Genomic DNA, 27,735 nt, shown 5'->3' with positions numbered 1-27,735 from the left:
GAGTGTGCATGTTCATAAACTAAGACGTTGGGCTTCTTTCACGTATTGTCTAAGGGGACCAGCCAGATATTTTTCCCCCCTTCTTGGTTCACTTTGAGAGATGACCACCTCCACCTGCTTGGCAAAAACCCTCTAGAAAATGTGCTTTCTGGTGGTAGGGTGTCCAAGTTTAATCAGGGAGAAAGCCTGAACTGGCAAAGGACTGCATGGGGGGATGAGGACTGAGCCCCTTCCCCACCACACAGTACTGCAGCTTGTTAGGAGAGGCCCGTGGCCGTAGCCAGCTGGCCACGCTGCTGCCAGCATCACTCCTGTGCTGCCAGTAGCAGGGGACCCTGTTCTCTGGGGCTGTTGATTTGTCACCTTCCCCTGGCTCTAATATTTACTGACTAACAATCCTGCAGTGACAGATGTATTTGTGTTTTTGTTCTCTGTAACATACCTGCCAGAGCACCCCAGGCGACTGAGGAATTTATTATAAAGGCAGGGTTTCCAAACTAAGTTTGGTACTCACCTGCCAGGGGCATTTCCAGCCAGCAAAGAATAGGACCCCATTTGTCCACCCCAGTAAGGGACTGGATAAATATATGACCTTTCCCCCCCCCCCCCCCCCCGCCCATTTAAGCCCCAAATTTTTGCTGAGGTTTTATTTACATTCACTCCTCATGCATGAGCCGTCTCAAGCATATCTTTGTTCTACCAATGAGCAGGGAGGGGCAATGACTTGGGCAAGGATGTTCAATGGATTGGTTGCACTTGTCACCCTCTGAACTGTTGGTAAAACCATGTTCTTTGGCTTTCCCAAAGCACTAGGAAAATAGAATGAAAAGCAGCATGAGAAAGTACTTGTTTCGGCAGCGTGGTGCGTACTGAATGTGTCTGAGGGTGTACATGCTGAAGCCTGAGCAGGTCCAATCCCCAGAACTGTTGCAAGAATGTTGTGGCTGAAGGCAGGTGGGAAGAGGTGTGGGGCTGGGTGGTAGGGCATGATGAGCTCTTCCAGTGCTCTGTTCCCTGCATGGGCAGAGAGACCATCTGGTTGTGCCACAGCTGAGCCTTTCCTTCTTCTCCACAGACACATAGAGAACTGGAAGAACTTGCAGACGCTGAATGCTGTCGACATGGAGCTGTACACGGGACTCCAGAGGCTGTGAGTATGTCCTGAGTGTCATGGAGGAGAACAGCACTGGGCAGCCCTTTCCTTCCAGCAAAGAGCTACAGCTTCCCTCCCTCTGCAGTCTCCATGCCGTGATGTTTGGAGCCTGTTTAAGTTACTGGCTCTGCTGTACTTTGCCACAAGACTCTGCAAAATGAATTGCTTTTTGGCCTTTGCTGGGTCTGTGAGAGGGAAGATTGTTAGCTCCTGACAGCTCTGTCAACGCACGTCAGCCCTGACCTTGCTTCTCCCCCGCAGTTCTGGTTCTGGGCTTGTGCATTGTTCTGACTCATTTTAGACCCACGATGCAAAATTCCAACTGTTTTCATCCTTTACTGCTGAGCTGTTGGTGCTCATTTAGTGCAGTCACCATCATAGTGCACAATAAGGGAATTGCATGTCCCTGCACAACGCTCTGAGCACCAGGAAAGGTTGATTTTGTGCATCAAGGAGGGGAAACTGAGGTCCATGAGATTGAATGGACTTGTCAGGTGCTTGGGAAGCCTGGCTGAGTAAGGATACCACTCATTCTCTTAATTCCCCCTCCTGGATCTGGGTGTGCCATGGTGCTGCTTGCATGAGATCCACAGCATTTCTCAGGGTTAATAGGGGAGACTGTTAATATTTTTCACTGGGAATTTTACATTATGTACAGCTTGCCTGCAGGCTGGAGGAGAGGTGTACGTTGCTGAGCACTCGATAACCAACCCCCAGCAAGCTGTACTTTTAATACACACACCTTGTAAGCAGGCTGGCTGCTGTTGTCACGTCACCTAAGAAAGCAGCAATGGAGTTGGGCGTGTTTTTGTCTGCAGCCAATATTAACAAACCCTGGTCATCATGCTGATATGGCTTCTCCAGATCAGGGTGGGAAGAGGATTCCCCCTTCAATGTCCATAACTCTCTATGCAAAACACTTACCCCTCCTTATCAGAGCTGCAAGCAGAAGGGTCTTCTCCTGGGTCTGAGGGAGGGAAGATGGTGGCGCTGGGGGTTTGGTTTGCTGTGCGGCCAGGCAGTGCTGCTCATGAAGATGGAGGGAGAAGAGAGGAGCAGGAGGTGCTCTGGGCCACCCCAGCAAGCCTTGATGGGTGTGTGTGGAGGTCCTCACCCAGCAGCCTCTCTGCACTGAGACTGTGCTGTCACCTTATCAGATGAAGCTGAAAAGGCCAATTTGCTTATAACTCACAGGTGCTGTCTGGGGTGAGATGTGCCTCCTGGCAGGGCATTGCAGGGCTCCCAGTGTACCTCGGGTGCTGAGTGCAGGGTTTTAGAGCAGTTGTCACCCTTGACTCCATCACTGCCCTTCTGTATCCCTTTGCAGGACAATCAGGAACTCAGGACTACGAAACATCCAGCCACGCGCCTTTGCCAAGAACCCTCACCTGCGCTACATGTGAGTGCTAGTGGCTCCTGCCCCCTTTTCCCTCTGCTCCCTGTGGAAAGGCAATCCTGAAAGAAGATCCCCAAAGTGCCCATTGGGGAGAGCAGCTGGAGGGAAGGGGGATGCTGATTGGAAAAGGCAGGGAGAGGCAGTAAAGGGCTGGAGAAGGAAAAGTGAAGGTGCAGGGAAGTGCGATGGGCTGTGATGTGGGATGGGGTGAGCTCCTGCTGGGCAGCTGATGGGTTTTGGTTTGTAGTAACTGCACTGGCTTTGACCGCTGCTCTAATGAACACTTGCGTCATTACCAGCCTTGCAGTGGCGAGTGCACTTGTCTCTTTCTGCAGAGTTTGGGGGGTGGCCATGCACCCCAGCACACAGCTGGAGCCTACCCTGCTATTAGCTAAAGCTGTTAGCTTTTAAGCAAAGGGCGCTTTTCCAGCACAAATTCCGGGCTGTGGGGCTGCCAGCTCTGCTTCTAATTATTGACTTCTTAAACTGGTGTCTGCAATGGGCCTGGGGTAGGGATGTTTTGTGCCAGAGAGGCTGGAGTCCTGATATTTTGGGATGTTGCACAAGTGTCTAGCTGCTGGGGTACTGTTAGCCAGTGGTAGGGTGTCCCAGGGAATTCCCGCATCCTTGAGGCCAAGGCCGATTTATTTTTCTAGATATGTATTACTTTTCCCAAGGTGATAAAGGAAAGCCTGAATTTCAGGCCAGTGTGCAAGGCGCTCTGTGGGCTTGAAATATCTTGTCAAAGGGACTGTGTCCGGGATCAAACCCCTCTCAGCTCTGGTATAGATATAAAAGGTAAAAAGGGGTTGGTGGAAGGCCACTGGCCTTGGGCATGAGCTGATGCATTGGATGGAGAGCATGTGTATCCCTGCTTTTTGGAAACCAACGCTAGTGGCTTCTTCCAAGAAAAACTGATGTAGTGCTCGTTTGTTTGAGTCTGCAGATGCATGTGGACATCGATACGGGCATGTTCCAGGTGGAGGGAGATAGATGTAAACTGCAGAGCAGGGTAGATTTGTCTTTTGATGTCTGCTTGGAAATTATGTGAACTGGAAAAATCCCCAAAGCTTCCATTTTTGAAAACCAGTTACAGTCTCTAAGTAATGGTAAAGAACGTGCTAACTAGGAGATCTGCAGTACCAAAGGGCATGAATAGTTAAGGGTGTGGAGAACAAACATGGAGTCTTTTTGAGCTTAAAGTCCTTATTTTGTCGTCATAAACCCTCCTTAATGCTGACCACTGGGATTTTCCTGATTTCTGCACTTTGTTATTTTGATTGGTAGAGTTTGTTTTGTGTTTTCTGTAGTTGTTTGTTACTGGGAAGTGTACTTTCTGAATACTGCTCCCAGCTGATTTTTTTTTTGGGGGTGGTGGTGGGTGGTGGTGTTTGTCAATTGTGCAGTTGCTGTTTATGCATCTAGCAGATAAAATGTATAGCATTTGATTCCTTATGAAATTAGGTTGGATATGGTAGGAGTTTAGAAGGCCACGTGTGCTCGTTTTGAGGCTGAATATGTTGGTAGCGTGTACACATGCAATTGTTGCTGTTTTTTCCAAAAGCGTTTGTTTTTGTCTTTTGAGATTACTTTTGAGATGGAAAAAACCCACATCCATCTTGTGTCAAGAGTTAAGGTTGGTATGTGGTGATGAAATATGTGTTTGTTTACTGCTTGGGCCATGTAAGATTGATCATGTTCTTAACATCTTTCTTTCCTTGCCTTTTGAAGCTCGAGGCAAGTAAGTATGTTATTTGGTTAGTGTTTGACAGTGGGTTTTGATGCTGTTCCTGGGATCTGGCAGTATGGGTGCTTGCAAGGTGGATGTCCCTCATAGTGGATGCTGGGTACTCAGGGATGGAGAGCTGGTACTTTCAGGGACGGTGGCTTCCTCTTGCTCCCCAGAGGCTCTCAGGCCATGGTGCCGCTGCTCCCTTGAGCCAGGCTGCTGTTTCTGGGCTTCTCTCTCCCTGATGAGGGGAGCGTGGTGGCTCCCGACGCTTTGTGCAGCCTGTCAGGCACCTGGTGCTGCCCAGGGTCCCCTCCATGTCCATGGCACTGTGCAAGTGCATCGGGGTGCCTCCTCAGCTGCTCCACAGCTGCTGCCTCCCAGGAAGCTCAGCTTGCTGAGGGACTGACATTTTCTACAGCTGCTGCATGTAGGAGCCAGGGATAAAAAGATTAATAGAAATGCCACTCTGCTGTAAGTCTTGGGCTGCTGTACCCAGGTACAGTAGCTGACAGGAGCAAAGGATACTGTCCCAATCCCCTTGCAGCAAGGCTGGCTGCAGCTGGATGGTTGCAGGCCTGGGGACTGTGGGATGGTGTGCTTAAGACTGTTGAGTTACTGCTACATATTATCGCTGCTGCCCTGGTTTTCCTTCTCCTTTGCTGGCTGTTTGGATGGTTGCAGGTGGAGTTGAGTCAATAAGATGGCAAATGTGTATAATAAATGACAGGGATTTGACTGTCAGGGAGGGCTGGCACAGGCTGGTGGGGACCCTGGGCTGGACCTTTGCAGGGTGCTACAAGCTGGGTCTGAGCAGCAGCAGGCACATTTCCACATGAAGCTCATGCACAAATTGTGAGGACTCAAAAACTGGTGTGGTTTTCCCCCCCACCCCTCCCTCCCTCCCTCCCTCCCTCCCTCCCTCCCTCCCTCCCTCCCCATCCCTCCCTCCCTCCCTCCCTCCCCATCCCTCCCTCCCTCCCTCCCCATCCTGGGTTAAATCCCAACCTCCTGCTGGAGCGAGTTTTTTCCCAGTGCCTTTCATCAAGGTTTCCTCCTCTCAGCTGGGCCAGTTAGCTCTGCCTTCTCCCAGCAACTTCTATTTCTGGCCCTTCCTCTGCATGCACTTGTCTTCAGACCCCAGCTGTGCAATCACAAGCAGATCACTTATCCCAGCTCTAATTGCAGCAGCTCAAGTTTGTGGGGTTTTGTTTAATATAATGGTTCTGGATGAGGTTTGGCTTCCCCACCCCTCCTTCCCCATCACAGAGTCCGGGAGGAAAGGTGAGAAACCCATGAAGGGGATTTCCATCATTCAGCTGCCTGAGTGGTAGACCTCAAAAGTGTAGCCTGGCAGGGTCATGCCTGTCCTTTAAGGTTTGAAATCAGCTGTGTCAATGTAAGGGCCTTGAGGCCAACCTAATCAGTGGAGCAGCAGTGGGTGACTGTGAGCCAGAGGTGTGTATCTAGAAATAGCTTTGGATTGCTCTCCCTTCTCCTAGAATGAGGAGAGTTAGGGCTCAATGGCTTGTCTTAGCAGTGACAAGCTTCACAGCACCGACCTTACAGAGGCAGTTGATCCAAAATATAACAGTGGGTTTTTCAGTGTGGATCTACCTGTTCTGCTGGTAGTTGGGCTGAGGCAGTTGACTCCTTCCAGAACAATGCTGGCTGGATGTTGAATGGTGGTGGATGTGGGCCTGATCTAAACAGGATATTATCCAGTGTCATTCTGTGCTCTCACTGAGGTAGTCTTGCTGGGTAAAGTTGCATTTGTGGGTTTTGTGTTGCATTTCTGTGCAGCTTTGACAGCCTGTTGGCTAATGCAGGGATGGTCCTGAAGAACACCATGCGCTGGTTGTGGGGACCAGCAGGTCTAGGCTGTGGGAAACAGCCCTTGTAGCCAAGATTTGTGGAAGTTAGTGTTAGCAGGCGAGGCAGGTGACCATAGGAAATGTTTGGTGTTGACAGATAACCTCAGTCTTTGGCTTGAGGCTGTACAAGAAAACTTTAGGATGATATAGCTCCTAAATTTGAGAAGCATGAACCATGTGAATATGTATTTACTATGTTGCTGTGTTTAGCACAGCTTGCTGAGGAAACAGCCTTGTATGCTCTCACTCTCTGTCCTTCTAATAACAGTGGAATGCTTTGGCCAACTTGTTTGAACTAGATAGAGGATTACAAGTCAAGGATATTGAGTTCCCACATGTATCATGAAAATAGGCAGAGGAATAGTAGAGAGAGGTTGTTGTAGTGCTTTGTGGGGAATGATACAACATTATCACATTCCTTATTAGGCACTGGAAAGTCCTCAGTTTCACAGTGCATCAGGAATCAGTGCACAGGAGAGGACAGGGTCTGATTGCTGCTGGCTGAAGTGTCCAGCCTTTGCTGGCTGTGGGACAGTAGAGCTGTGCGTGTAGGAGAGTAGGCTCCCAGCAGGTTGTGTCTAGAGCTAGACAAGTTGACATTTGCAATGCCTGAGTTCCCCTTTTCTGAGAATCAGGTACTTAAGAGACTGTGATTCCCTCTAAATGCTTTCCTGGGCGGCTGCGTACTCAGCCAGCCAGTCAGGAGGCACTTCCTTGTATTTGCAGAGTGTAATTGTGCACACCTTATTTATTGTGTAGCAAAGAAAACAAATTAAGGCTGTGTAATTATAGAGACAGGCACACTTTTAAATAAGGCTTAAGTAGTCAGATTTCTATTTAGAAAATTAATAATTGCCATTTCTGTCTGCATTCAGAGGCTCTTCTTAAACTATCTTCTGGAGGTTTATACATGCTTTAAATTGGTTTGTGGGCTGGCCAAGACTGTCTCTCAGTGCTGTCTGCCAGAGTGAAGATCGGGCTGAGGATCAAGCTTTCCCTTCCAGAGTTCATGCAAGGGTCTTAAAGATGGAGACCTTGGAGTGCTTTGCGCTGACTGTTACTGTTTTTTGAGTACAGTATGGTCAGGTCACCTTCTGCTCCACAGGCATTTTTATCTGTGTGATCCTGTCAGTCTTTTTCTCCCAAAAATGAGAATTGAGCAAGATCTGGAAGGTGCTGGCAGGAATGTGTATGGACCTGCTTTGTCTGGTGAAAGACTGAGCTGGCTTGATCTATGGGCTTGTTTTAATAGGAAAGTCTGAGTTGTGATTAATTTGGAGCCTCCCAGAACCTCCTCTGTAGGTTGTGTTGTTTTCTGAGGATGGGGTTAGTTTTGGTGTCCTGGCTGGGTTCATGGCAGTTGTGCAGTGTCATATGAACTGGTACTGGATGTAGTTTGTAGCTTTGACATGGGAATTCCCAGACACGTGTTATGGTTTTAGGCTTTGATAGGAAAGAAACTGGGCTGCACCCCCTGAAAATTGAGGTGGATGAGGCAGCACAAGGTTGGTGAGTTGCTCTCTGCCCTCTTCAGTGCTGTTTCAGGACAGCACTTGAAGCCCTCCAGCGGATGAGGCCCGTGCACTTTTGAAGGGCTGCAGGCAGCTGTCTTGCAAGGCTGGTAAGGTTCATCTTCTTTACTCTGTGTGTCTGGGAGCTTGATCAAGATCTTAAGATAAACAAAATAAACAAGATATCAGATGCTGAATTACTGCAAGTATAGCGCTGTTCCCTCTTGGTCATGGCTTGAGGGTAATTTTCCCCTGCTTTGTAGTTAATGTCCTGAAAGTGCCATTCTTATAAATGAAGCAGGGTTAAACTCTCTCTTCTTGTAACCAGGTCCAGGCCCTGTGACTGCCTGCAACCCTCCTATTGATTCTTGATGTCCTATTACCCTTCCTCCTCCTTCCTGATGATTTCTCCCTGCTTTGTCCTTTCATCACTACACTGCTGTCACACCCATCCTGGCAGTCTCCTCCTAATCCAAACTGTCAAGTGTTAATTGCTCTTGATTTCCTGTCCACGTTCTTGAGTAAGTGCAGCCTAACAAGTCTGTGTGTATCAGCTGGGTCACAGTATATGACTATATGTAAGCTCTTAGCTCACTGGGAGGGTGAAGTAAAAGGAATTTACCTAAACAACCTACCTGATAGTTTGATGTGTTTTATTTTGTATTTGCAAAGTTCTAAATAAGAACTGAATTTCTCCATGAGTACAGGCAATATAAGTATGAGAAAGATTTAAACAGCCTCTAATTTCTGTTAGGTGAATGTTCCTTTACTATCCCTAATTGGGCAGGCAGCTTGGGTACTCTTTGATTCCCATTTGTACTGTAAGGATATTCCTATTCCAGCCCCTTCTAGGAGTAAACCTCTGTGCTGTGATTTACTCAGGGAAGCATTTTCACCCATGTGTCTATAGTTCTATAAAATGCTGGGCATGCTTATATCGCAGTCACTAAAATAAACAGCAGTAACATCTCCTCTGCTTCCATAAACATTCCTGTTCTGTCCCTGGGATGCCAGTGTAGCGCAGGTCCTTGCTGATATGCTAATCAGCAGCAGTGGTTTGATGGCTTGTTTATTACCGCAGGTGGCTGATAAGCAGTTTACTGCAGCTATTCCTTTTTCTGCAGTGGCAGATGTAGGTCCTGTTTTACCAGCCGTTGTGCACAAGGCAGAGGAGAGACCAGTTCCCTGCAGGACTATGCCTTTCCTTCAGGCTGAGTCAAAATCACTTGACCTGCATTCAGAGGGCTGGGTAACTAATTCCTGGCTGCAGGCTGCTTTGCTCGGCTGTGGAGAGGGTTTATAGTATTGTAATAGGAGGTGGAGTGGTGAGTTTGACTGATGTACTCTAGTGGAACCTGAGAAATTAAGTTTCCAACTCAAGCGCTGTGCACTATGCAGCAAAACTAGTCCTGCCTCAGTTCCCCATCTGAACACCTGGAATAACATTTGTTTTTTCTGCTTTTATTTGATCTATTTGCAACATAACACCTTGTACAGTTTCTAGTGAAACCTGACCTTGAATTGCGGGATGCTGTTGCAATATAAGATGAGTTACAATAACGCTATCACAAATACTTGTTGCCTGCTTGAATTCTTATGTTATGCCTGTCACTCTGGTACCTGGCTCTCAGGATTTTGCTGTGGCTTTGTCTCTTCTTCCTTAATTTGAAATGAAGATGTTCTTTGCAGCTGCATTGTGTGCTTATGAGACTTATTTCCCTTTCTGAAGTTTGATCAATTGTCTTTTGGCAGACATGTGCAATGGGCAACTGTGGCTTTGTGAAGGTCGTGGGTTTTCCCACTCCCCCTTTAAAAAAGGCTGCAGACAATGCTGGGGACATTTTGAATGAGGTTGTTCCTACACATATGTGTGTGTTTGGTGTCTTTTTACAAGCCTTGTTTCAGAACTGGGGTAAAATGTGAACTTCAGACAAGCTGGGTTTTTTGGAGGGCTCATCCTCTCTGACATAGTCCTTGCTGTGCAACAACAGCCTGATGAATGTCTTGTGTGAGTTTCCCTTCAAAAAGAGGCCAAGCATTCCTCTAGGATGTGATCCTGAAGATGAGGTGTAGTTGTGTCTTGGTTAAACCTCACAACATCTCTGAGATAGCCAGCAGCACAGAATGAGCTGATTTCCGGAGATATGGGCATGACAAGGACTGAATCTTGTTCCTAGGCTTCTGAAGTCACTGCAGCATAGAGGTAGTCCAGAAAAAATCTCCGTCTGTCTCTTTTCCTTGCTCTCCAAACCCTGTGGCTCAGTTTGTTAGATGTGGTGCAAGGCATGTCCTACTTGAATATGCCAGTGTGAGAGGTGCTGCACAGGGAGGACGACCCTCCCCAGGAGGGACCGGAGGTCAAGGAAACCTGCTTGAGAGCTGCTGGGAGAAAGTGTGAGCAATCATGACAGGACGAGTGAATTTTAAGTGACTGCAGAAGTTCTCACCTGACATCTTTCTTTCCATGATACTGGTTTACCAACAGTGTGATTGTAGGGCTGATTTTCCTTTTTTGATGTACAGGCGATAAACACCAGGGCAGAAAAATAGAAACATTAAAATCATATGTTATTTGAGCAATAAGGTATGACAGGACATGAACGATGGGACATTAATTCATGATGTTGTGTGACTAGGCAAGAGTTTAGATGTCGTAAGTTAAGCAGTCATGTGTTTTATTGGAATTATAAAATTTTATTAGAAAACTGGGTGAAGGGGTGGAGTTTCTCACCATACCCCTCCCCTCATTTGTATTTGTGAAGGGATGAGCTGTGTATTATGTCAGATGCAAGAGACCAGGGATTACTTACAAGGCTGCTGGTAAAAGCCAGAGGTTTGTCTTCCCCAGGAGATGTGGGTAACTGTGTCTGTAGACTTGCCTAGTGGCTGAGGATGAGTATGTTTCATGTCTTCTGTCCTCTGGCGTGCCGTGAAGTCATGCATGGCAGCTCTACTGGTGCCCACGGGTGTCCCGTCGGGTGGGGCCGTGCCTGGCGCCCCGCGCGGCCGCTCTTCAGCACCACGGACAGGGCCGGCAGGCTCCGTTCTGCCCGCGCCCCCCTTGCCCGCAGCCACCAGCCTCCTGCTTCCAACCCAGATGCTGACCTTCCTGCCTTCCCTGCTTCCCGGCCTCCAGCCCAGACCTAGCCTTCCTGCCTCAGACTGGGCCTCTCTGCCTCCCACCCTCCAGATTTCCAGGCCTCCCTTCCTCCAGCTCAGTTCTCCAACCTCCTGTTTTCTCTGCCTGCATCTGGGCGTCCTTGCTGCCAAATCAGCTCTGACCTCTCTGTAGCCTAGAACCAGCCCCAGCCACCCTGCCTACAGCATGGGCACTGGCTTCATCCAGGCCTCTGCCCTCCTTGCATCTCTGCTTGCAGCCTGGCATCTGACAGGGCAGGCCTCTGGCAGGGAGGTTGCTCCCTGCCTGCACTGAAGCTTCCCAGCTTCCCTGCCTCTTGCTCAGCTCTAACCTGCAGCTTGGCCTCCCTGCCTGCTGCCCCTGCCTCCTTTGCCCTTCTCTTGGAACAACCTCATTCCCCTTCCAGCCCCAGCCAAGCACCCTAGGCCAGTGAGTGGAGCAGTGGCTGTGCACACCTGACTGCAGGTACAAGGTGGATCAATCCATCAGGTGTGAGCCCACCTGAGTGATGGCCAGCCTGGCTTCACTGCCAGCTGCACCTTTATTCTTCCATCTCCCCTGCTATGAAGCCAGTCTGCTGAGATGCCTGTTTGACAGATGCAATATAAACTTTCTGAACTGCAGTGGCTCCTGGCACTGGCTTTGTTCTGCAGAGTGAACGAAATTGTCTTGCAGCACTGCTACCCTGCTGCTTGCTGTCTGTGGGTTTCTCACATGAGTAGTTCTCTGGGAGGACTGCTGTCCAACCTCACTGCAACCGCAACCTGTGGGCTTTGGCAAAACGTTTGTTGTATTCAGTTGTGCATGTGGATAATTGCGGGCAATTTGCTGTCTCAGAATAATGAAGGAATGCCTGCTGCAGACTGAAGCACTCAGTGCTTCATGGTGATTAGTCTTTTAATTTGAAAATATTCCTCACAGTGACCAATATCTGAAGATAATGGGCAGGTAAAAGAGACTTCTGTTTAAGTACAACAGGTACTAAGAAGAGCAGGAAACATGTAACTACTGTGTCCAGATATTCTTGTCTTTTTTTGACAGAGCTAATTGTGAAAGACAAAACATGTTTCTGCTTTTGGGATAGTTAAAAGTGAGGAGTGTAGCAAGCAAGCTTTGCTGGACTCTGACTGTATTAAGTCACCAACAGTTCCCTGTCCCCCTCAGCCAAGTGTTCCTGGGGCTGTGATGAGGCACATCATACCATGGCTCAGGTGTAGCTGCAGGCAGGTCTCTGGAACATTACTCTTCTTTGTGTGCTCAGCTACTGCAAATAGGAACATTTCTGCCCAAAAGGCTATGCCCATGCTCAAGTGTGCTCCCAGGTATCTGCTGCCTCCTTACTCTGCATTCCAACCCCATGGGCCCCTGGAGGCAAGCAGCAGCCTGGTGCAAGGCAGCTCCCTGCTTAATGCTGTCTGTCTCCTAAGCCGAGTGTTTTTCTTGCTGTTTGATGAGGTGTAGCTGGAGCACATCAGCCTCACCTCCTGTGGCAGACAGGAGCCTCTGCACAGCATGGGAGATGGCAGCTGCCATCTCCACTGGCTCACGGTGTGGTCTCTATGGTCTGCCATTCCCCATGTGTGCACCTCCCCATACCTGCCCACTGCCCCTGCATGCCTCCCAGTTCTGTTCTCTCGTAGTGTCCAGCTGCTGTTCCTGGGCCCCTGTGCTGTGGGTGCAAGTAGCTCTGTTCCCCGCTGAGGTGGGGTGAGTGCTGTAGGCTAATGGCAGGCTTTCTTTTCATTAGCTGGTGTAAACACAGCTCTTTGGCAGGAGCCTGATTTTCTGAGCCCAGGAAGACCATTTTTCCTTTTATCTATAATTTAGTGAAGTGTCAAGCCACAGAAGTTTTAACGATAATAAGCAGCAGAGGAAACTTATTTATTCACTGCAAAAGGTGGGTTTCATTCCAGGGCTATGTGGTTTGTGATTTTTTTTTTTTTTTTTTTGTACTCTTCCATCACAAGAAATGTTGGCCGCTCATGCAACCTTCCTTCCAGTGTGTTCAAGTGACCTTCTCTGGGAAGCTCACCACTGCAGTTCCTGCTTGGCTCAGTGGCTTTCCAGCCCTTCTCCCATGCAGGAACTGTGGGCCAAGCAAACTGGGAAAGAAGTAAGGAAAAATATAGCGAGGTGGGAGTATCCATGTGCTTGGTGAGGTGTGACTCCCTTTTCTCCTATTATGAGTTCCCCATCTTTCACTTTCTCCTGCTGCTGTGCATCTTTTGCATCTGCTTCCCAGACCAGCCTTTGTGATGGATTTGACTGCTAAGGGAAAGCAGGGAAGGCCTTTTCTGGGATTATGTGTAGCGCTTGCCTTCTGTCAGCCTATGAAGCTACCAGTGGTGACTAGAGAATAAAAAGTGGATCCATGTCATATGGAAGGACCAGGGCTTCTTCCTGAAGTGCAGAAAGGCAGAGAGTGGAGCTTGGGGCTGGTCAAAGATGAGCAGGGATGGGATGTGGCTGTGGGAGGGACAGGGACCAGTCTGGAGAGAGACAGTTGCAAGACAGGATTAGAGCAAGAAGTCGTTAGGAAAGAAGGTTGAAACGGAGCAGAAAGGGGATGGTGTGTAGAAAAGGTGATGGGGAAAATGGATCTGGGGAGGGAGGGTTGACTGGGGTAAGGAAGAAGCATGTGTTGGGGGAGCTCTGCAGGAGGAAGCAAGTGTAAGGGAGAAATGGATTTGCTAGAAAATACTTGGGATTGTGCCTTTGAATTAACCAGAACCTTCCTTTCCCCCTTCAATGTGGCTTTGCAGGCAATATTAGAATCTTCCTAATTATTTTTCTTGGACGAGTTTTGCGATCCTGATGATATTAATTATTCTTAAAGGTCAACAGCACTCACTTGAATCCCCTTCTGTTCTATCATGTAATCAGTTAATTAATTGGAAACCATTTAGCAGTGTCTGCCGAGAGCTTAGCCTGCCTTATGCCCTGCTGTTTTGCTATTGCTGGGAGATATATATGTGTGTGTATATATATATATTCATATTTGTATCCCTTCCTTTCTTTAGAGGCTCTGCAGAGCTGTTGGTACCATACCAGCCCATTGCAGCCTCTGGCACCCCTCCCAAGGCAGGCAAATCGGAGCTCAGGCACAGCTGTTACTTTTCTCTTTACTACCCCCCTGCAAGAACAATGTTTGAGATTATTCAGGGCTCATTGATTTCTGGGCATCCAAGTAGGTGGGGATTTTTTTTCCCAACACAAATTTGATGCAAGAGCCCTCTAAAAGCTGAGAGTACAGTTCTAGTTCTGGAGGTAGCAGGAGGACCAGTCCCTGTCCCAGCAGCACTGTGCTTAATGTGTTGAAGTTGAGGCTCCTTTGTGGACCTTGTTCAGCTCTCCCAGTGCCTCCCTGCACATTTGGGGTGATGTCCCAGCTGGAGTGGTACCTCCTGAGCACCTGTCCTTGCTGCTTCAGTGTATTCAAGGTGGAGGTGGTAGGAAACACTCAGAGGCCTGGAAGGGCACGTCTTTGGGTTCTGGTGTCACTGTGTACTTGGAGATGCTGGGAAATGCCCCTTGGACACATCCCTGCACTGTCTCCTTGAGCTGTGCCTTGCTGCAGCACAGAACTCTCTTCTTGTGCATGGAGTGATTTGGTTTGCTCTGGGTCCACTGGAAACCTGTGAGTAAGAGGCATTCCACAGTCATTCTCTGTTCCTAGCTCAAAGAAACATGCATCTTGAAGCAAACAGGCAGGATAAACCCAATCCCTCACTGGAGATATTGGCTGGCAACCCTTATTCTCAATCGGCATGCATCTCCAGTATTATTTCTGCATGCTGAAGCAGGAGAAAAGCCCAGCATACAGTTATATTCCAGGCCTAATGGATCTAAAATTACTACAGTTTCAGAGAGAAGAGATGGGGTGGGGGCAGAGCAGCCCTGAGGATGTCTCAGCTGGAGGAGGGCAGCCCTGGGGAAGGGCTCTTGCCAGTTGCAGGTTGACTTTTCTTTTCTTTGAGCAGAAGACTGGCATGTTCCATGGATGCTGCTGGATTCTGCCCTGCAGGGAAGCTGGCAGGCAAAGAGAAAGCAACTGCAGGGCTGACCCAGCTTTTAACCTTTCCTTGGGTCCTCTGAGGGCCCAGATGTCTTTGGATAAGAGCAGTGGAAACTGCACACAACAAGGGAGAGATGAATGTAGTCCAGAGGGCCAGAGCCCTGCATCTGATCCACCTCGGAGCATAGGGGACAATATTACCCACATCTGCTTATGGCTTCCCATCTGTACCATGTGCTGAATTAAAACTGTGAGCAACAGTAAGCTCTGAGGGATGATTTGTCTCCAAACAAAGCTTCATGCAGCTGGAGATGCCTCAGAAGAGATGAATTTGAGGGTGTGGAAGCATCATGGGGTAGGAGACGGACTTTAAAATGGCCTTTAAAGTGTTTCAGGATGGGCTGTGATGAAGGCAGCAGCAGGACATGACTTGTTGCATTGGCAAAGGTAGTGGGAGGAGAGGCGTGGGGCAGATGTGCTGCTGGCGCCGGCTGCGGGAGCCCTGTGATGGAGGCGTGGTGCCTTACAGCTTCCCACTTGTTCTGCAACTTCTGTTTTGTAATGTTATTTTTTAAAGAATAATGCAGGAGACCAGCCCCTTCCACCTCCTTTAGCCCTCTTTCAGTGACAGCTGGGATTTTACAAATTAAGATTGTGCAGCTGGGGAATAGAGAGGGGTTGGTGGTTCTTCCTCCTGCATTGCAATTCCAGGACTAGCGGGTGTGCATGTGGAGTGTCAGGGTCTCTTCTTGCACGTCACTGATGATGGTCTCTTGCTCTCCTCTAATGCAGGACGCTCTGAATTTGGGAAATTATTGCAAATTCTGGCTCTAGCCCTGGAACAAGTAGTAATTTGAGGGGATGAGATAATGTGATGGGACATGCTGTGTGACAGATACCTTACAAGGGGCAGGACAGTACCTGTGGACATGAGAAAATAATTACTCTGTCCATACTCACAAAGGAAGATTGGACCTTGTAGGCTTTTTTTTTATTCTGTTGTGTTTGCAGCCAGTAGACCTGGGCATTGCTAAGGGGTTGCCCAAGAAGCAGAACTGGACTGCAGGAAATGCCGAGCCATGGCTGGAAGACCTCTGTAAACTGTCTTACCCTCCATAGCACAAATACACATGTCCTGGTGCCGAGCCTGGACAGGGAGCTAGCAAAAACTGCTAGCAGCTATGAAATCTCAAGCTGACCAACTTAACGCTGTGTCCCATTCTGCTAACTCTGCTTTGTGGGCATGCGAGGCTTGCAGGTGCTTGTCATTGCCCGGTGCTTTTGCAGGCTCTATCTCATGCCTGTCCTGTTGGGGTTTTGTGCTGAGCTATCAGAGATTTCAACTGAGTCTAATATTCGCAGAGCCTAATTTGTGGGAAGGCCTATGCTGCCATAGCTTCTGGGACTCACTGGGGTAATTTTAGCACATTCATTAAGGGAGGATAGTACATTTTTTCCCTTAATGAGCAAAGCTGCTTACTAAACAGGAAAAGGAGGGGAGAGGGAAGAGGAGGGCAGGGCACGCAATGGGGAGTGTAACATTGCTTTCAGAGGTCACTGGAGTTATCTGGCAGGGACAAGCAAGCTCCAGAGTGACTTTCCAGCATTTCTCTAGTTCAAACCCAAAGTTTTAGCGGCTTTTGCTGCAGAAATGAAGCCTGCATGGAGCTACCTCTACACCTACAGCAGCATGTGAGGCTGCCTGCATGGCTCTGTCCTGCTGCCACCAGCACCCGGTCAAGGCAGCAGTGAGCTGTGAGATGATGGGAAGCACCCATTGTGCCTAGAGCACAGGGGGTATCAATGGAGACCCACGCGGTGCCACCAGGGTATCCAGTGCTGGGAGCTGCAGCTGAGGACGTGTATCTCTCCTCATTTCTGCTAGGCAGTTGCTCATGCTCTCTCAGTCCCAGCTGTTCTATGCAGTTAATCCCCCCCACCCCGACCAGGATTTTCAGAGTAGCACTGTGTTATTAAAATGTGTGAAAAACTTCTGTCATGCAGAACTAAATGTGTCAGGTTGGAAATAAGGGTGAGTGGGGGACGGAGATGTGTGGAGGAGGGACAGGCAAGGGGGGTCCCTCCCCAGCAGCAGTGTTTCTACCATTGCATTGGGCTGAACAGCATAATATAGCTTACAGTTTAATTACAGGGGCTCCTGCTTGTTGGTGTCATTAATGAGGCATCTGGCTTAATTTAGCTGAATAAAAATGGCTTTAATAGTGGAAACACTTTTGGCTGCTGGGTAATTGAGGGAAGAAAAGACATGCTGTCTCCTTTTGCACTAAAGTCCATTTGTTCTGGGCTGCATGGATCCAGACCCCTCTCTTGTCTCATGTCCACTCACCTCTTTTCAAGAGCAGGAGGAGGATGGATGGAGGGAGAGAGCAGGAACCAGGACTTTGCTGTCACTCAGTGATAATGTTCCACCTTTGAGGTGTGTGTGGGCTTGCTGGTGGAGAAGGCTGGTTAGGGATATGGTATGACAAGCTGCCTGCAAAGCAGAAGGCTTAGGAGCATGGCTGCTGTGGCAGGAGGAGAACGGAGTGGTGTTGAGCCTGTGTCAGAAGTGGGTTCGGTGTCTGCTGCCCTGGACCTGGTCCAGGCGAGCTTCATCCGACACCTTCTCCCTACCCAACTCATTTGAAACCTGCTCCAGAGGCAAAAAGGAGCCTGGCAGCTATTTCTAAAGACTGCCTTAGTGGAAAATAGTGTCTTGTGAGTGATGGAGAAAATGTCCTATGGCAAAGCAGTACTTTGAGTGTGCTCCAGTAGCGCTGTTGGCAGGTCTGTCCTGAGAGAGACAGGCTGCTGTTTGCCACTGAGAAATACGCAGGGAAGGTGTTTTTCTTCCCTCATCCTGTGTTTCCTTGACATGTGATGTGCCGTATTTTATTATAGGTGGAGCTGATGCACAGGCTGCTATAAAGGTTGTCTGGCACGCTTCGCTACAGGACTGCTTCCACTTTCTTATAACTCTGCCCAATTATGATTGATCAGGCTGAAGTTTTCTGTGTTTGGTGTCTGCTCCTGGCTGAATGACTTTTTTTTTTTTTAATTATTTCTTTCTAGTTTCAGATAAAGTCCTGTTCACATGTTTGACATGGTGGATGGGAGAGGGGGAAAGGGGTTGTTTTGCTTGTGGTTGAAAATACTGGTGATGTTTCTGTTACAAAGCACCTGCACCCTCCTTTTGTGGAGGGGAAGAAACTTTGTCAAAGGGCAGATTTTGCTTGGAAGACTTGATTTTGCTCTGGGATGTTTCCTTACATTCGGACAATGGCTCTTGATCCAGTTGGAGGGGATAAGTTTTGCAAAGAATATTTGAGAGCATGTAGGGGAGACAAGGAGTGGCAGCTCTTGTTGGGACACTGGGGATGGATGAGAAGATGTAAAGGCAGGGAATATGATAGGAAATTTGGGCATGGATAAGGAAATTGGGCTGAGAAGTATTTGGGAGTGGCTGGAGAGTGACAAGTAGTGTGACTCAGTGTGCTGGGGAGAAGCAGCTGGATGAGGGGGAAGGCAAATGGATTGGGAAGGAGAGACCTGGTACTGCCCAGCCATGGGTGCAGGAGGGTGGGGGTTCAGGTCACTGCAAACAATGGGGATCTGGAGGTGACAATGGACTTCCAGCCGTGGAAACAGCAGCAGGAAGGCAGAATGGACAGCTGGAGCTGGAAGACATTTAGTCCTGGCTGGGAGGGCCTTGATTTTTGCCAGTTCTCTCTATTTATGCTCTACAAAATATCGGGAAACTCAGTTTCTGGTAAAAGCTGAGGTTTGAGCATGGGGGGAACCTCACAAGTGCTGAACAGGAGTTACAGAGCACTGGAGCTCAGAGGTTCACCCGTGGAGCCGTAATTTAATCTTCTCATGTGCATACTGCCTCTAATTACGCAGTCACACGCTATCTTCCCTGGGAAACCTGCCCCATCCGGCGCACGGGATGGATCTATTCTGGGGAAAAAATCAGTGCTGTGCAGTGAGGTTTTTCCATAGGAGCTCCATATCTTTTGCAGCAGAGGTCGGCAGATATACCCTTTGGATGTGGAAACCCAATCCTGGCATCTCTGATTTTTGGAGCATTGGCTTTGTGGCTGAAATTGTGTATTTTTAATATATGTTCATGTGTGCACCCCTTTCTGTCTCTGTTCTGAGATCAGGGACCTTTGCAAGGGTCCATTGCAAGGACCCTTCTGACATTTTAAAGTGTCCAAGATGTCTGTTTCCAATGACAAACATGTTCCTCCCCGTGTGTGTCCTGGTTCATCTGAAACAGACGTTGGTGTCTGTCCCTGACCAGCTCTGCAGGGGTTGATGGTCAGGCTGGATCAGATGCCAGCTTTGCCCTTTGAGAGCATAGTCTCCTGCCAGATGTGTGTGAGTGAAGACCCATCTCCTCTTTTCTTAATACTTGCTGTGGCTGTCTGGGGGAGGAAGAAGGTGGTAGGAGTTGGTTTCCAGGGATATAGTAGATGAGAAGCGGAGCACATCTGCCTGGCAAAGCTCCTTGCATCAGTGGTGATGTTTCCTTTCTCCATCTCTCTGTCCTAAATTGTAATAACACGATCATGCTATTTTTGATTCCCTTATTTGCGTGGAAAGCCTGTTGTTTTTTCTCTTCTCTTTCAGAATCCAATTTTCTCTTGACATTTCTGCCTAATGTAGCAAAACATGACCTTTGAGAAAGGACATTCCATCAAGATTCACTCCCTCCTCTGCATCTCTGCCTCTCTCCCACATCTTGCTGTCTCTCATGCATCCCCCTTTACGGTTCCTTCTTCTCCCTGGGTTGGGGGAGGGAGTTTACTGTCTCATTTTTCAGTAGCAGGGAGCTGCTCCTTCCCCTCCTACTTTTCATCTGTCTTTGCAAAGTTTCCAGGTGCTCAGTGCTCCGGGGTGGATAAGAGAGGGAGTTTCACAGTATTTTTTTTCCCCCTGCTTATCTTCACCTGCTATTTTTGCTGCCTTTCTAAACTTTATCAGAGGCTGGAAGCAGTTTGTCTACAGCCATAGGAATGGTGGGATCTTAGTCATGTGAAATGAGGTACCTGTGGTTTGCCATGGTTTCCGCAGCAGGATAGTCTGATGTGAAGCAGAGCCAGAATTTAATGATGCAGCACTGTGCCATCGTGGTGTTTAGGCTTATTCTTCTGCCAGGCTTGTGGAGAGCCTTTGGGATGATGGTTTGCTGTGTGAGCGGCAGCGGCTTCCCCACTCCTAATTGCAGGGTTTTGGGCTTTGCCGTATTGCTTGGTGTCAGGTGGGACAGGACCAGAGTTGCTTTTTTCTTGTCGATCCCCGGGCTGTGCCCTCTCTGCATTTGCCCAACATGTGTCTGCCCTTGCTGCAACCCTGTAAGGTGACAAATTAATATCTCATCCAATATCCTCATGCATCAGACCTGTGCTGGCAGGACCCATTCCAGGATTTGCTCTCTTGGTTTTTGCATGTTTCTGCAAATTAAACAGGGATTGTGGGCTGAGCCTGGGATGGCTGGCCTGCCTGTTGTCACCTCTGTGCCACCTTGTTCCCTACCTCCTCTCTGGCCAGCTGAGGGTTTAATGAACCTCTAGGTGGTTCATGCCTCTGGCACTTCAACACCCTTTCCAGTGAGCAGGGCTGAGGCAGGAGGGCTCCTGCAGCCTTGCACCGAGCTGCCTTACCTTCCTGCAGCCCACTTGGTGGCTTGCAATGGAGAGGGAGATGGTGGGGACAACATTGGATTCGGCAAAGGATGAGAGGCAGCACCTCCTGTGTTTTCTGGAGGCCAGCATAGATAAGGGGGGGTTTGGGTTTCTGCCAGAGCCTGTGACCACCCATTCCTCTGCTCGCCCTATGCATTGGTGCCTCGGTTGGCAGCTTTCAGGCTGGCCGGGCATCTCCAGGAAGACTTCCCACTACAGAAAGCATTTTGTTACCATCTTCTCCTGCTATTAGAAACCTGGGGTTTTTCTCTTTCTGCTTAGTCTACCCCAAACACATTTCTTCCTTTTGTTTTTAGTACTTTGGTTGCTTTTATACTCTCTTATCCTCTCTGGCTTTCAGCTGAAGAGGTGATATCTGCTGGGTTGCAAAGCTTTCCCAGGTAGATGAGATTTGTTTTTTGCAAGTTTGGGCAGATGGAGAGAGGGATGGGGAGCTGTTGGCGGCTGTAGCAGCGGTACCCCTGGGTGCAAACAACATGTAGCCCTACCAGGACACTTCAGGCACACAAATAGTGCAGATCATATGATAACACCTTGGGTAATCATCGTGCTGTCAGCTTAACCTGGCTGTTACTATTTTTAACATGATGTTTGTACTTAATTTTTTTTGTTCAAGGTGTGAAATTAGACTTGTTCTTTCTGCTTATGGTTGGTTGAGCTCCAGATTTATGGGCAAGAATCAGACACATCTTGCTCTGTTTGGATTATTTTTTATTTTTTTTACATGGCAGCAGGATAAAAACAATTTTCCCCCTTGGTAAATTTAAGTAAAATAAGAAACTTCCAATTGGGTTTGTCCTCATTAAAATAGCTCATTATGAAATCTAAACTTGGGTCCTAAACTACTTGACAACCTCCCTGTAGAGGAGGACGATGAGCTCTGTGGAGGCGGTAGGGCCATGTGCAGGAGAAATTATTTACCATGACTACTACTTTTTTTTTTCTTGTTAATTTTCAGAGACCTCTCTGGGAACCGGCTCACCACTCTGTCATGGCAACTCTTCCAGACCCTGCGACTCTTTGAACTGTAAGTCCCACCCTGGAGGTATCTCCTGGGAGAAGAGGGGAGGCTGAGTGGAGGAATGATTTAAAAATAGAGCTATTTTGAAGCCTGTGAATAATTACCTATAACTCCACCAGGCAGCACCATTCTTGGGAGGGTTTCCAGGGTATGAGAGCACCAGAGCAGAACTGCTTCTCTTTTAACTCTCCAGCACCTGGCTAATTAACGTCAGGATGATGAACAAGTCATGCTTGGGGTAGTAACTGGTTGACTAACTCTTGGAACACATTAGAAATACTTACTAAGCCAAATTTTGAGTGAATCTTCTCAAATACTTGATCCTCATCTGTTGTAGGGTAGGGCTAACTGTTTTTTCCTTAGCTCATGGACATGCTTTGTAAGACACCCCTGCTTTTTAGGTGAATGACTCCCTTGCTCTCTAGCAATCGAAGCACCTCCCAGCTCCAATGTGGGAGATGAGATAGTGTCTCTCCTGGGGCACCGGTGGCCTTCAGCCTGCTGAATTATTGATAGAGCATTCAGCGCTGTGCTTGAAGAATAAGTGGACACAAAATCAATGCAGTGTTGCCCTGATGACCTGTTTTGTTGAATTTTAGAAATAGTTGTTTGGTGGGAATAAAAAAATATATATATGTAGGATTTGTCCCAGAGGATCCTGGGAAGCTCCATTCATCCCCACTGATGATCAATAGAGCTGTAAGCTAGAAGTGACTTATGAAAGAATAAAGACAGTCTTTCAAGTGGGAGTAAGTGTGTTATCACCGGTGTTACTGCAGTGTATTTTATTTCTGTCAAATTGTTAAATGAAAAATACTAATAGTGATATTAGAAAACAGAGAAACGCCCTTCTGATGGGGAATCTGGCTTGCAGAGTTAAAATGCTGAATTTGGAATATGTGTCCTCACTGATTACAGCTCTAAATATTTTTCAAGCCTTGGCTCAGGTTTCAAGTTTAATAGCATGAGTCATTTGTATTCTTAGACCTTTACTTATTGTCATTGCACCGTCTGGCAAAACTCAGATTGATGGTTGTTACCCAAGAGAGACCCAAGAGTGGAGGAGCAAATGGGGCTGCAGTCCTGAACTAGAGGCACTGGCAGAGCCTGGGGTAATGGTGAGCCTGCAGATTAATAGGTATACTTCCACTGGAGCTCGTTTTTATGTGGCTTTGTTCCATTTGGTCATATTTTGTTTCTTCAGGCATGTCCCAGGTCTGCTAGCCCAAGTCTGGCTCAAAAGACCAATACCAAATGCAAAGGGAATTGAGATGCTGCTATTTGGGCAGCAAAGTGAGCTTATCCCCACCTGATGAAGAATGCATCCGTGTTGTCCTGCTTTGGTTATACTGACTGGGAAGCTGGTGTGCTTGGGTGGCTTTGGTGGGTGTCAGCAAAGTCACTTGGGACCAGCGCTCTGCAGCCTGGCAAATGGGAAGGATCTGAATTACTTGGCTCCAGCTGGAGCTGTGCTCAGAGTGGTTTTCTCATAGATAACAAGCCCTGATTGACGAAAGAAGTAACACAGATAGAAATGTGGGAGATCATGGGGCTGGTGGGTAGGGGGATTTGGTGGGGTGGGAGCGCAGCACTGATGTGATGCGTGGTGTCTGCAGTGTCCTGTCGTAAGGCTTGGCACTATGGGGCTGGAGCCTGGGGCAGACGTCTCCTGCCACTCTGGTGTGAAAGGGGTCTTGGCAAACAACCCCATGGAGAGAGCTCCAGTGATCAACTTAAACCTATGAATGCGCATGCCTGCAGGGTCTGGGTTGCTGTTGGCTGGCCTGGAGTAAGAGCCTGGTCAAGTTTATTTTTTCCTAAGAATTGCTTTGTCACTGGTGCTTCCTGACAAATTCTCCCTTGTCACTAAGGACCTTCCATCCATGTGAGCACAGGTAGAACTGTCGGTACCAGAACAACAGGATGATGCTGTTCCCTGAAGCGTGACAGGAGAAGGATATTTTAGATGATACCTGCTGGGTTGTAGGTGTTAATTGGGCAGGGGGATGTGCCTGCAGTGTCCTCCCTGGGGCCACGAAACTGTCCTGCTGAGCTTCAGATTTGCTTCAGAGAAGACAGCATGGATGTGTATTCTGAGCTATGGGCTCTGAATAATCATTCACATAAAGATCTTGGGAATTAAGGTGAAGACATATGTTATCTACTTTGGGGTGGTCATGGTCCTGAGTGCTAGAAGGATGGGACCTGTTGATGAGGAAAAGCAAATCCCCAAGATGAGGAGAAATTAGAAATGGATGCAAAAAAGTGGGAAATATTGTATTTCTTTTTTTTTTTTTAGAAATGCAGAGGATGGGTGAGTAGAAGACAGATTTTTGGCATGCTGAGCTCCAAGGAGGCTTCCAGAATCTGGGAGGGAGACAGAATACATGGCCCACATAAAGTGAGCGTGAAGCACTGGTGAAAGCTAGTAAGGGAGCTGCAGACTGACATCAGCCAAGGACTTGAAGTTGAGCCAAAACTCTCTGGAAAGGGAGAAGGTGGTGAGCAGCAGAGACCGATGCAGAGGCAGCAAGCCTGAGGAAGGCAGGCTGAGCAGCAGCACTTGTATATGGCCATGGAGAGGCCAGAAGTCCCTAGGGACAGAGATGCTAGCAAGGGTCTGATCTTCTTGAGAGGGTTAGGTCTACAGGGAGGGTTGGTGGGACAAGCAGACGCAGGTCTACAGTGTTCTCCAGAGGCACCCTATTGAGTACCAGTGGCCCAGTGCTATCAGGCAATCATGCATCCAGAGGGAGTACAGTCATCGAAGGCAAAACCACGATGTGCAGCAAGGCAGCTTGGAGCAGCGGAGCAAGTGGGCAGGGAAGTGATGGAAGGATCACCTCCGGGAGAGCGTTCAGAGGAGAAAAACTACAATTGATGTGACATGGAGATTGCCAGGGAACATGAGACCTGACAAAGCCACTCACGGTGAACACGGAAGGAAAGAGCAGAAGACTGATGTGAAGATAGTGCCACGCTATGAAAGCAGGAAGGTGGATGGGAACGTGGGGCTTGAAACAGCTGCCTGGTTGCATTCAAGGCATCTCAAGCTTGGGAAGATGGTATTGCTTTAAAGCAGAGTTTCTTTTCTTGTCAAACAGAGCTGAGCTTTTCCTCTGCTGACTCACTGAAGAAAGGATGGCAATAATGAGGGACACTTCCAAATAATATTATCTCTTTCTTCTCCTGGCCAGAAGCAAGGTTTGGAATGGTTTCCAGTAACTCCAGCCCTAATTCCCACAGCACAGGCTGACCTTGACCAGCAGGGCTCGAGCTAATGTGTGCACAGCTCTCCTCAGTCTGAAGCTGAGTGTGCACAGGGAAGCATCTGACACATGCAACAGCTCATAAACATCGGACATAGAGCCTTTCTTATCCAGAAGTCACAGCTGGTTTCCTCTGTCATGTCCTTGGCTTCCTTTGTCATGTCCTCAGAGAGCTTAGGGCTGATATTTCAAGAAATTCCTTCCCAGAAAGACGTAAGACTCTGGATCCAATTACATCTTTGGTTGTATAAAACCTTGTAGTCTTGAACATCTTGCCACTCTGCCGGGCCTAACAGCACTTCTAATACTAGCAGTCCCTGCCAGCTTGCCCTGCAGTAGATTTCTGCAATGCTACAGCAAGAGGCTTTGGTTGGGATGGGGCACAGCAGCATCTCTGTTAATGGTATGAGTCCAACTTAACATCCTCTGTGCCTCTAGCTTAAAAACTTATTTCCGCCAACAGTCACACTTAATAGAGTTGTAGCTAGACAGTGGGTACTTGCCTGCTCCTGCATTAGCGTGGCGTGTAACTGCTGGATTAGCATCGCTCCCTGTCTGAGTTCCTCCCTCTTTATCCCATCCCTTTCTGGCAGGGGTTTGGGAACAACAATTCTGGCTGGACTGCCAGGAGAAGCCCTGGTTCTGGGAAATAAATAGAAATGAAAAGCAAAAATAGGTTTTGTTCTGTCTCTGTTGGGTGCTTTTTGGTTCTCAGGCTTAGGGAAGTGGTCTGAGTCCCAAGGTAGGAGAGTGTTTTAATTGCAAGTGTAGGAAGCCTCAGCAGCAGTTTTATGTGAATCAAAACAGACAGGATAAGCGTGGCAAGGATCTCCACTGCCCTCTGAGAGGCTTTAGCTGCAGACAGCTTTGTTTTAGGTGACGAGTGAGGAAGCATGGGACAAGGCATGCATCTTATCTAGCTGCCTAGCCTTAAGAAAAAAAAAACCTGCTCTGTTTGTATGAGAAGTCCTGGCTAACGCAGTACATATTGAGATGCTGATGGTATCCCTCTTCCACCCTGGTGTAGGCTGTCCAGGCAGTTCTGGGAGGTGATGGGTACAGCTTTCTGCGGGGAACAAAGTTGAGCTCAGCCAGGCGCTTGAAACATCGCTGTCTCTGAAAAGTTAACTTGGTTCCTGGGTGGCTCTGGGGTTTCAGCTGTCATCATCCCCTTGAATGACAGTGCAGGGCATGATTGGCCCACATTTCCTCTGTCCTGAACATGAGTGCCCACTGTGTGAAGGGACTGTGCCTGGAGCATGCCCTGCTGCAAGCCTGTGCTTTACACAGGGGTTGGTGGACAGCTCTGGGTCATGTGTGGGTTTGGTCCCTTTTTGGGCCAACTCCTCAGTGCAGAAAGCAGCTGCTTTTGTACAGAGAGACCCTGGCTTGCTTGTGGCTCTGATACTTGCTATTTCTCATGGGCATTTCCATTTTTAACAAGGCCTTCAAAGTTGTGGGAGTGTGCACAGCTCCTGAGTGCCTGTAACCAAGTGATGCTTTGGCAACATTTCCAGGCTAAGTCTATATGTGAAAAATGCCCTTTGGGTTTACTTATCATCTTTGGGAGTAAGCTGTGCTGGCTACGTCTTATGAAAGGGAGCCCCTTGTCTTAATTCTCACTGTGGCCCTGCTGTACCCATTAAGCACGTGACAACAATGAAGACCTTGTGGCTGCCCTGCTGTGCCTTTCAGCACCAGTTTTTATCCTTCCCACTGTGATGGGAGAGATCTCTGCAGCACATGGCGATGCCTTCTGGCCCAACAGTGGGTTTTGGCAAAAAAGTACTTCATGCTTCTCCTTGGAGAGAAGGGAAGCAGAGGGTCATAGGGGGCACGTTACAGAAGTCATGGGAGGAAAGGCTGGAAGGAGCTGCAGCTCCCAGTCATCCCTGCAAAACCCCAAGGCTTTGGGACACTGATGGAATCTGAGGAGAGAGTTTAAGTTTCAGGTTTTTGGGCAGGTGCAGGACAACTGTAAGCATGGAAATCCCTGTGCACCTCTCTGGAGAGCTGGCTGGCATGGCAGGGCAGGCAGCAAGTGAGGAGGGAGGGCATCCCTCTGTGTCAAGAGTGCTTTTGCCGTGTATGTTAGCGAAAATGGGTTCACACATCTGTACCCCTTCTACCTGCTGCGCCATGCCAGCTGCCGGTGGCACTCAGCACATCCAGCCAGTGATGAGAGTTAATTTGTGCAAAAGCCCCTGTGGGGGTCTCGATTAGAATGAATAACATCCATGATGTTGGGGCACGTCGTGGGTAAGTTCTGCCCTGAAGCCTGCTGCTCCTGTATTATTCATGAACCTTCATGAATTAGCAATGGGCCAGGAAGGCTGCTGTCTATTGCTTACAGAGCTGCCCTTAAGTGCAAAGGACAGCGGCTCTCCCCAGCAGCCTCATTTCATAAGGATGTTTGCAATGGAGCAGAATTTGTCTCCCCTTGCTTCTGAGCTCCCCAGCTCCCTGCCGGGTCCCAGGGTACAACTCCAGTTAACCTGATCTGCTGTTAGCCGAGACCATGGCTCTTATTCATGTGCCATCCTATGTCCTGCTGATAGTAGTGACCTTGGGGGAATCCTGAGGAGAAGATGGATTTGTGGCAATGCTGAAGAGGATGCAAAGCCTGTGCGAGGCACTGGCAGTACCTGTGTAGAGTGCAGGGAATGCCTTGTCATTTGAATCCCACCAAATCACTGTGCTAATCTGCTCTGGTCTGTTATTTAATGCTTTGGAGTTTGAGTCACTTGTCTCAGCCTTGTACTGTCTTACAAAGGTTTAGGTGTTTTGATGGAAAAGGAATAAACTAATGAAAAGCCACAGAGTGAAGTTTAACTCAGTGTTTGTTCTTCAAAACAAACAACAAAAAAAACCCCAAACAAAACAGCATGTTGTTCTATGAGAAGATTCAAAGGGGCAT

General features: G+C 48.4%; 1 protein-coding gene across 3 annotated transcripts in view; it reads left to right on the top strand.

Annotated features, from left to right (window-relative positions):
* The window catches only part of NTRK3 (neurotrophic receptor tyrosine kinase 3), a 229,825-nt gene that overhangs the window by 32,925 nt on the left and 169,165 nt on the right, over positions 1–27,735 (top strand). For all 3 annotated transcript variants that reach the window (XM_064456204.1, XM_064456205.1, XM_064456206.1), the window contains exons 2-4: positions 1,076–1,150; positions 2,481–2,552; positions 21,487–21,555. In XM_064456204.1, coding sequence (XP_064312274.1) covers positions 1,076–1,150; positions 2,481–2,552; positions 21,487–21,555 — 216 coding nt within the window. The remainder of the gene's footprint in view (positions 1–1,075; positions 1,151–2,480; positions 2,553–21,486; positions 21,556–27,735) is intronic.

The sequence above is a fragment of the Phalacrocorax carbo genome, chromosome 7 (genome assembly GCF_963921805.1).
Source record: "Phalacrocorax carbo chromosome 7, bPhaCar2.1, whole genome shotgun sequence".
NCBI lineage: Eukaryota > Metazoa > Chordata > Aves > Suliformes > Phalacrocoracidae > Phalacrocorax > Phalacrocorax carbo.
Note: the sequence above shows the minus strand (reverse complement) of the source record. Positions and strands in the feature narration are given on the sequence as shown.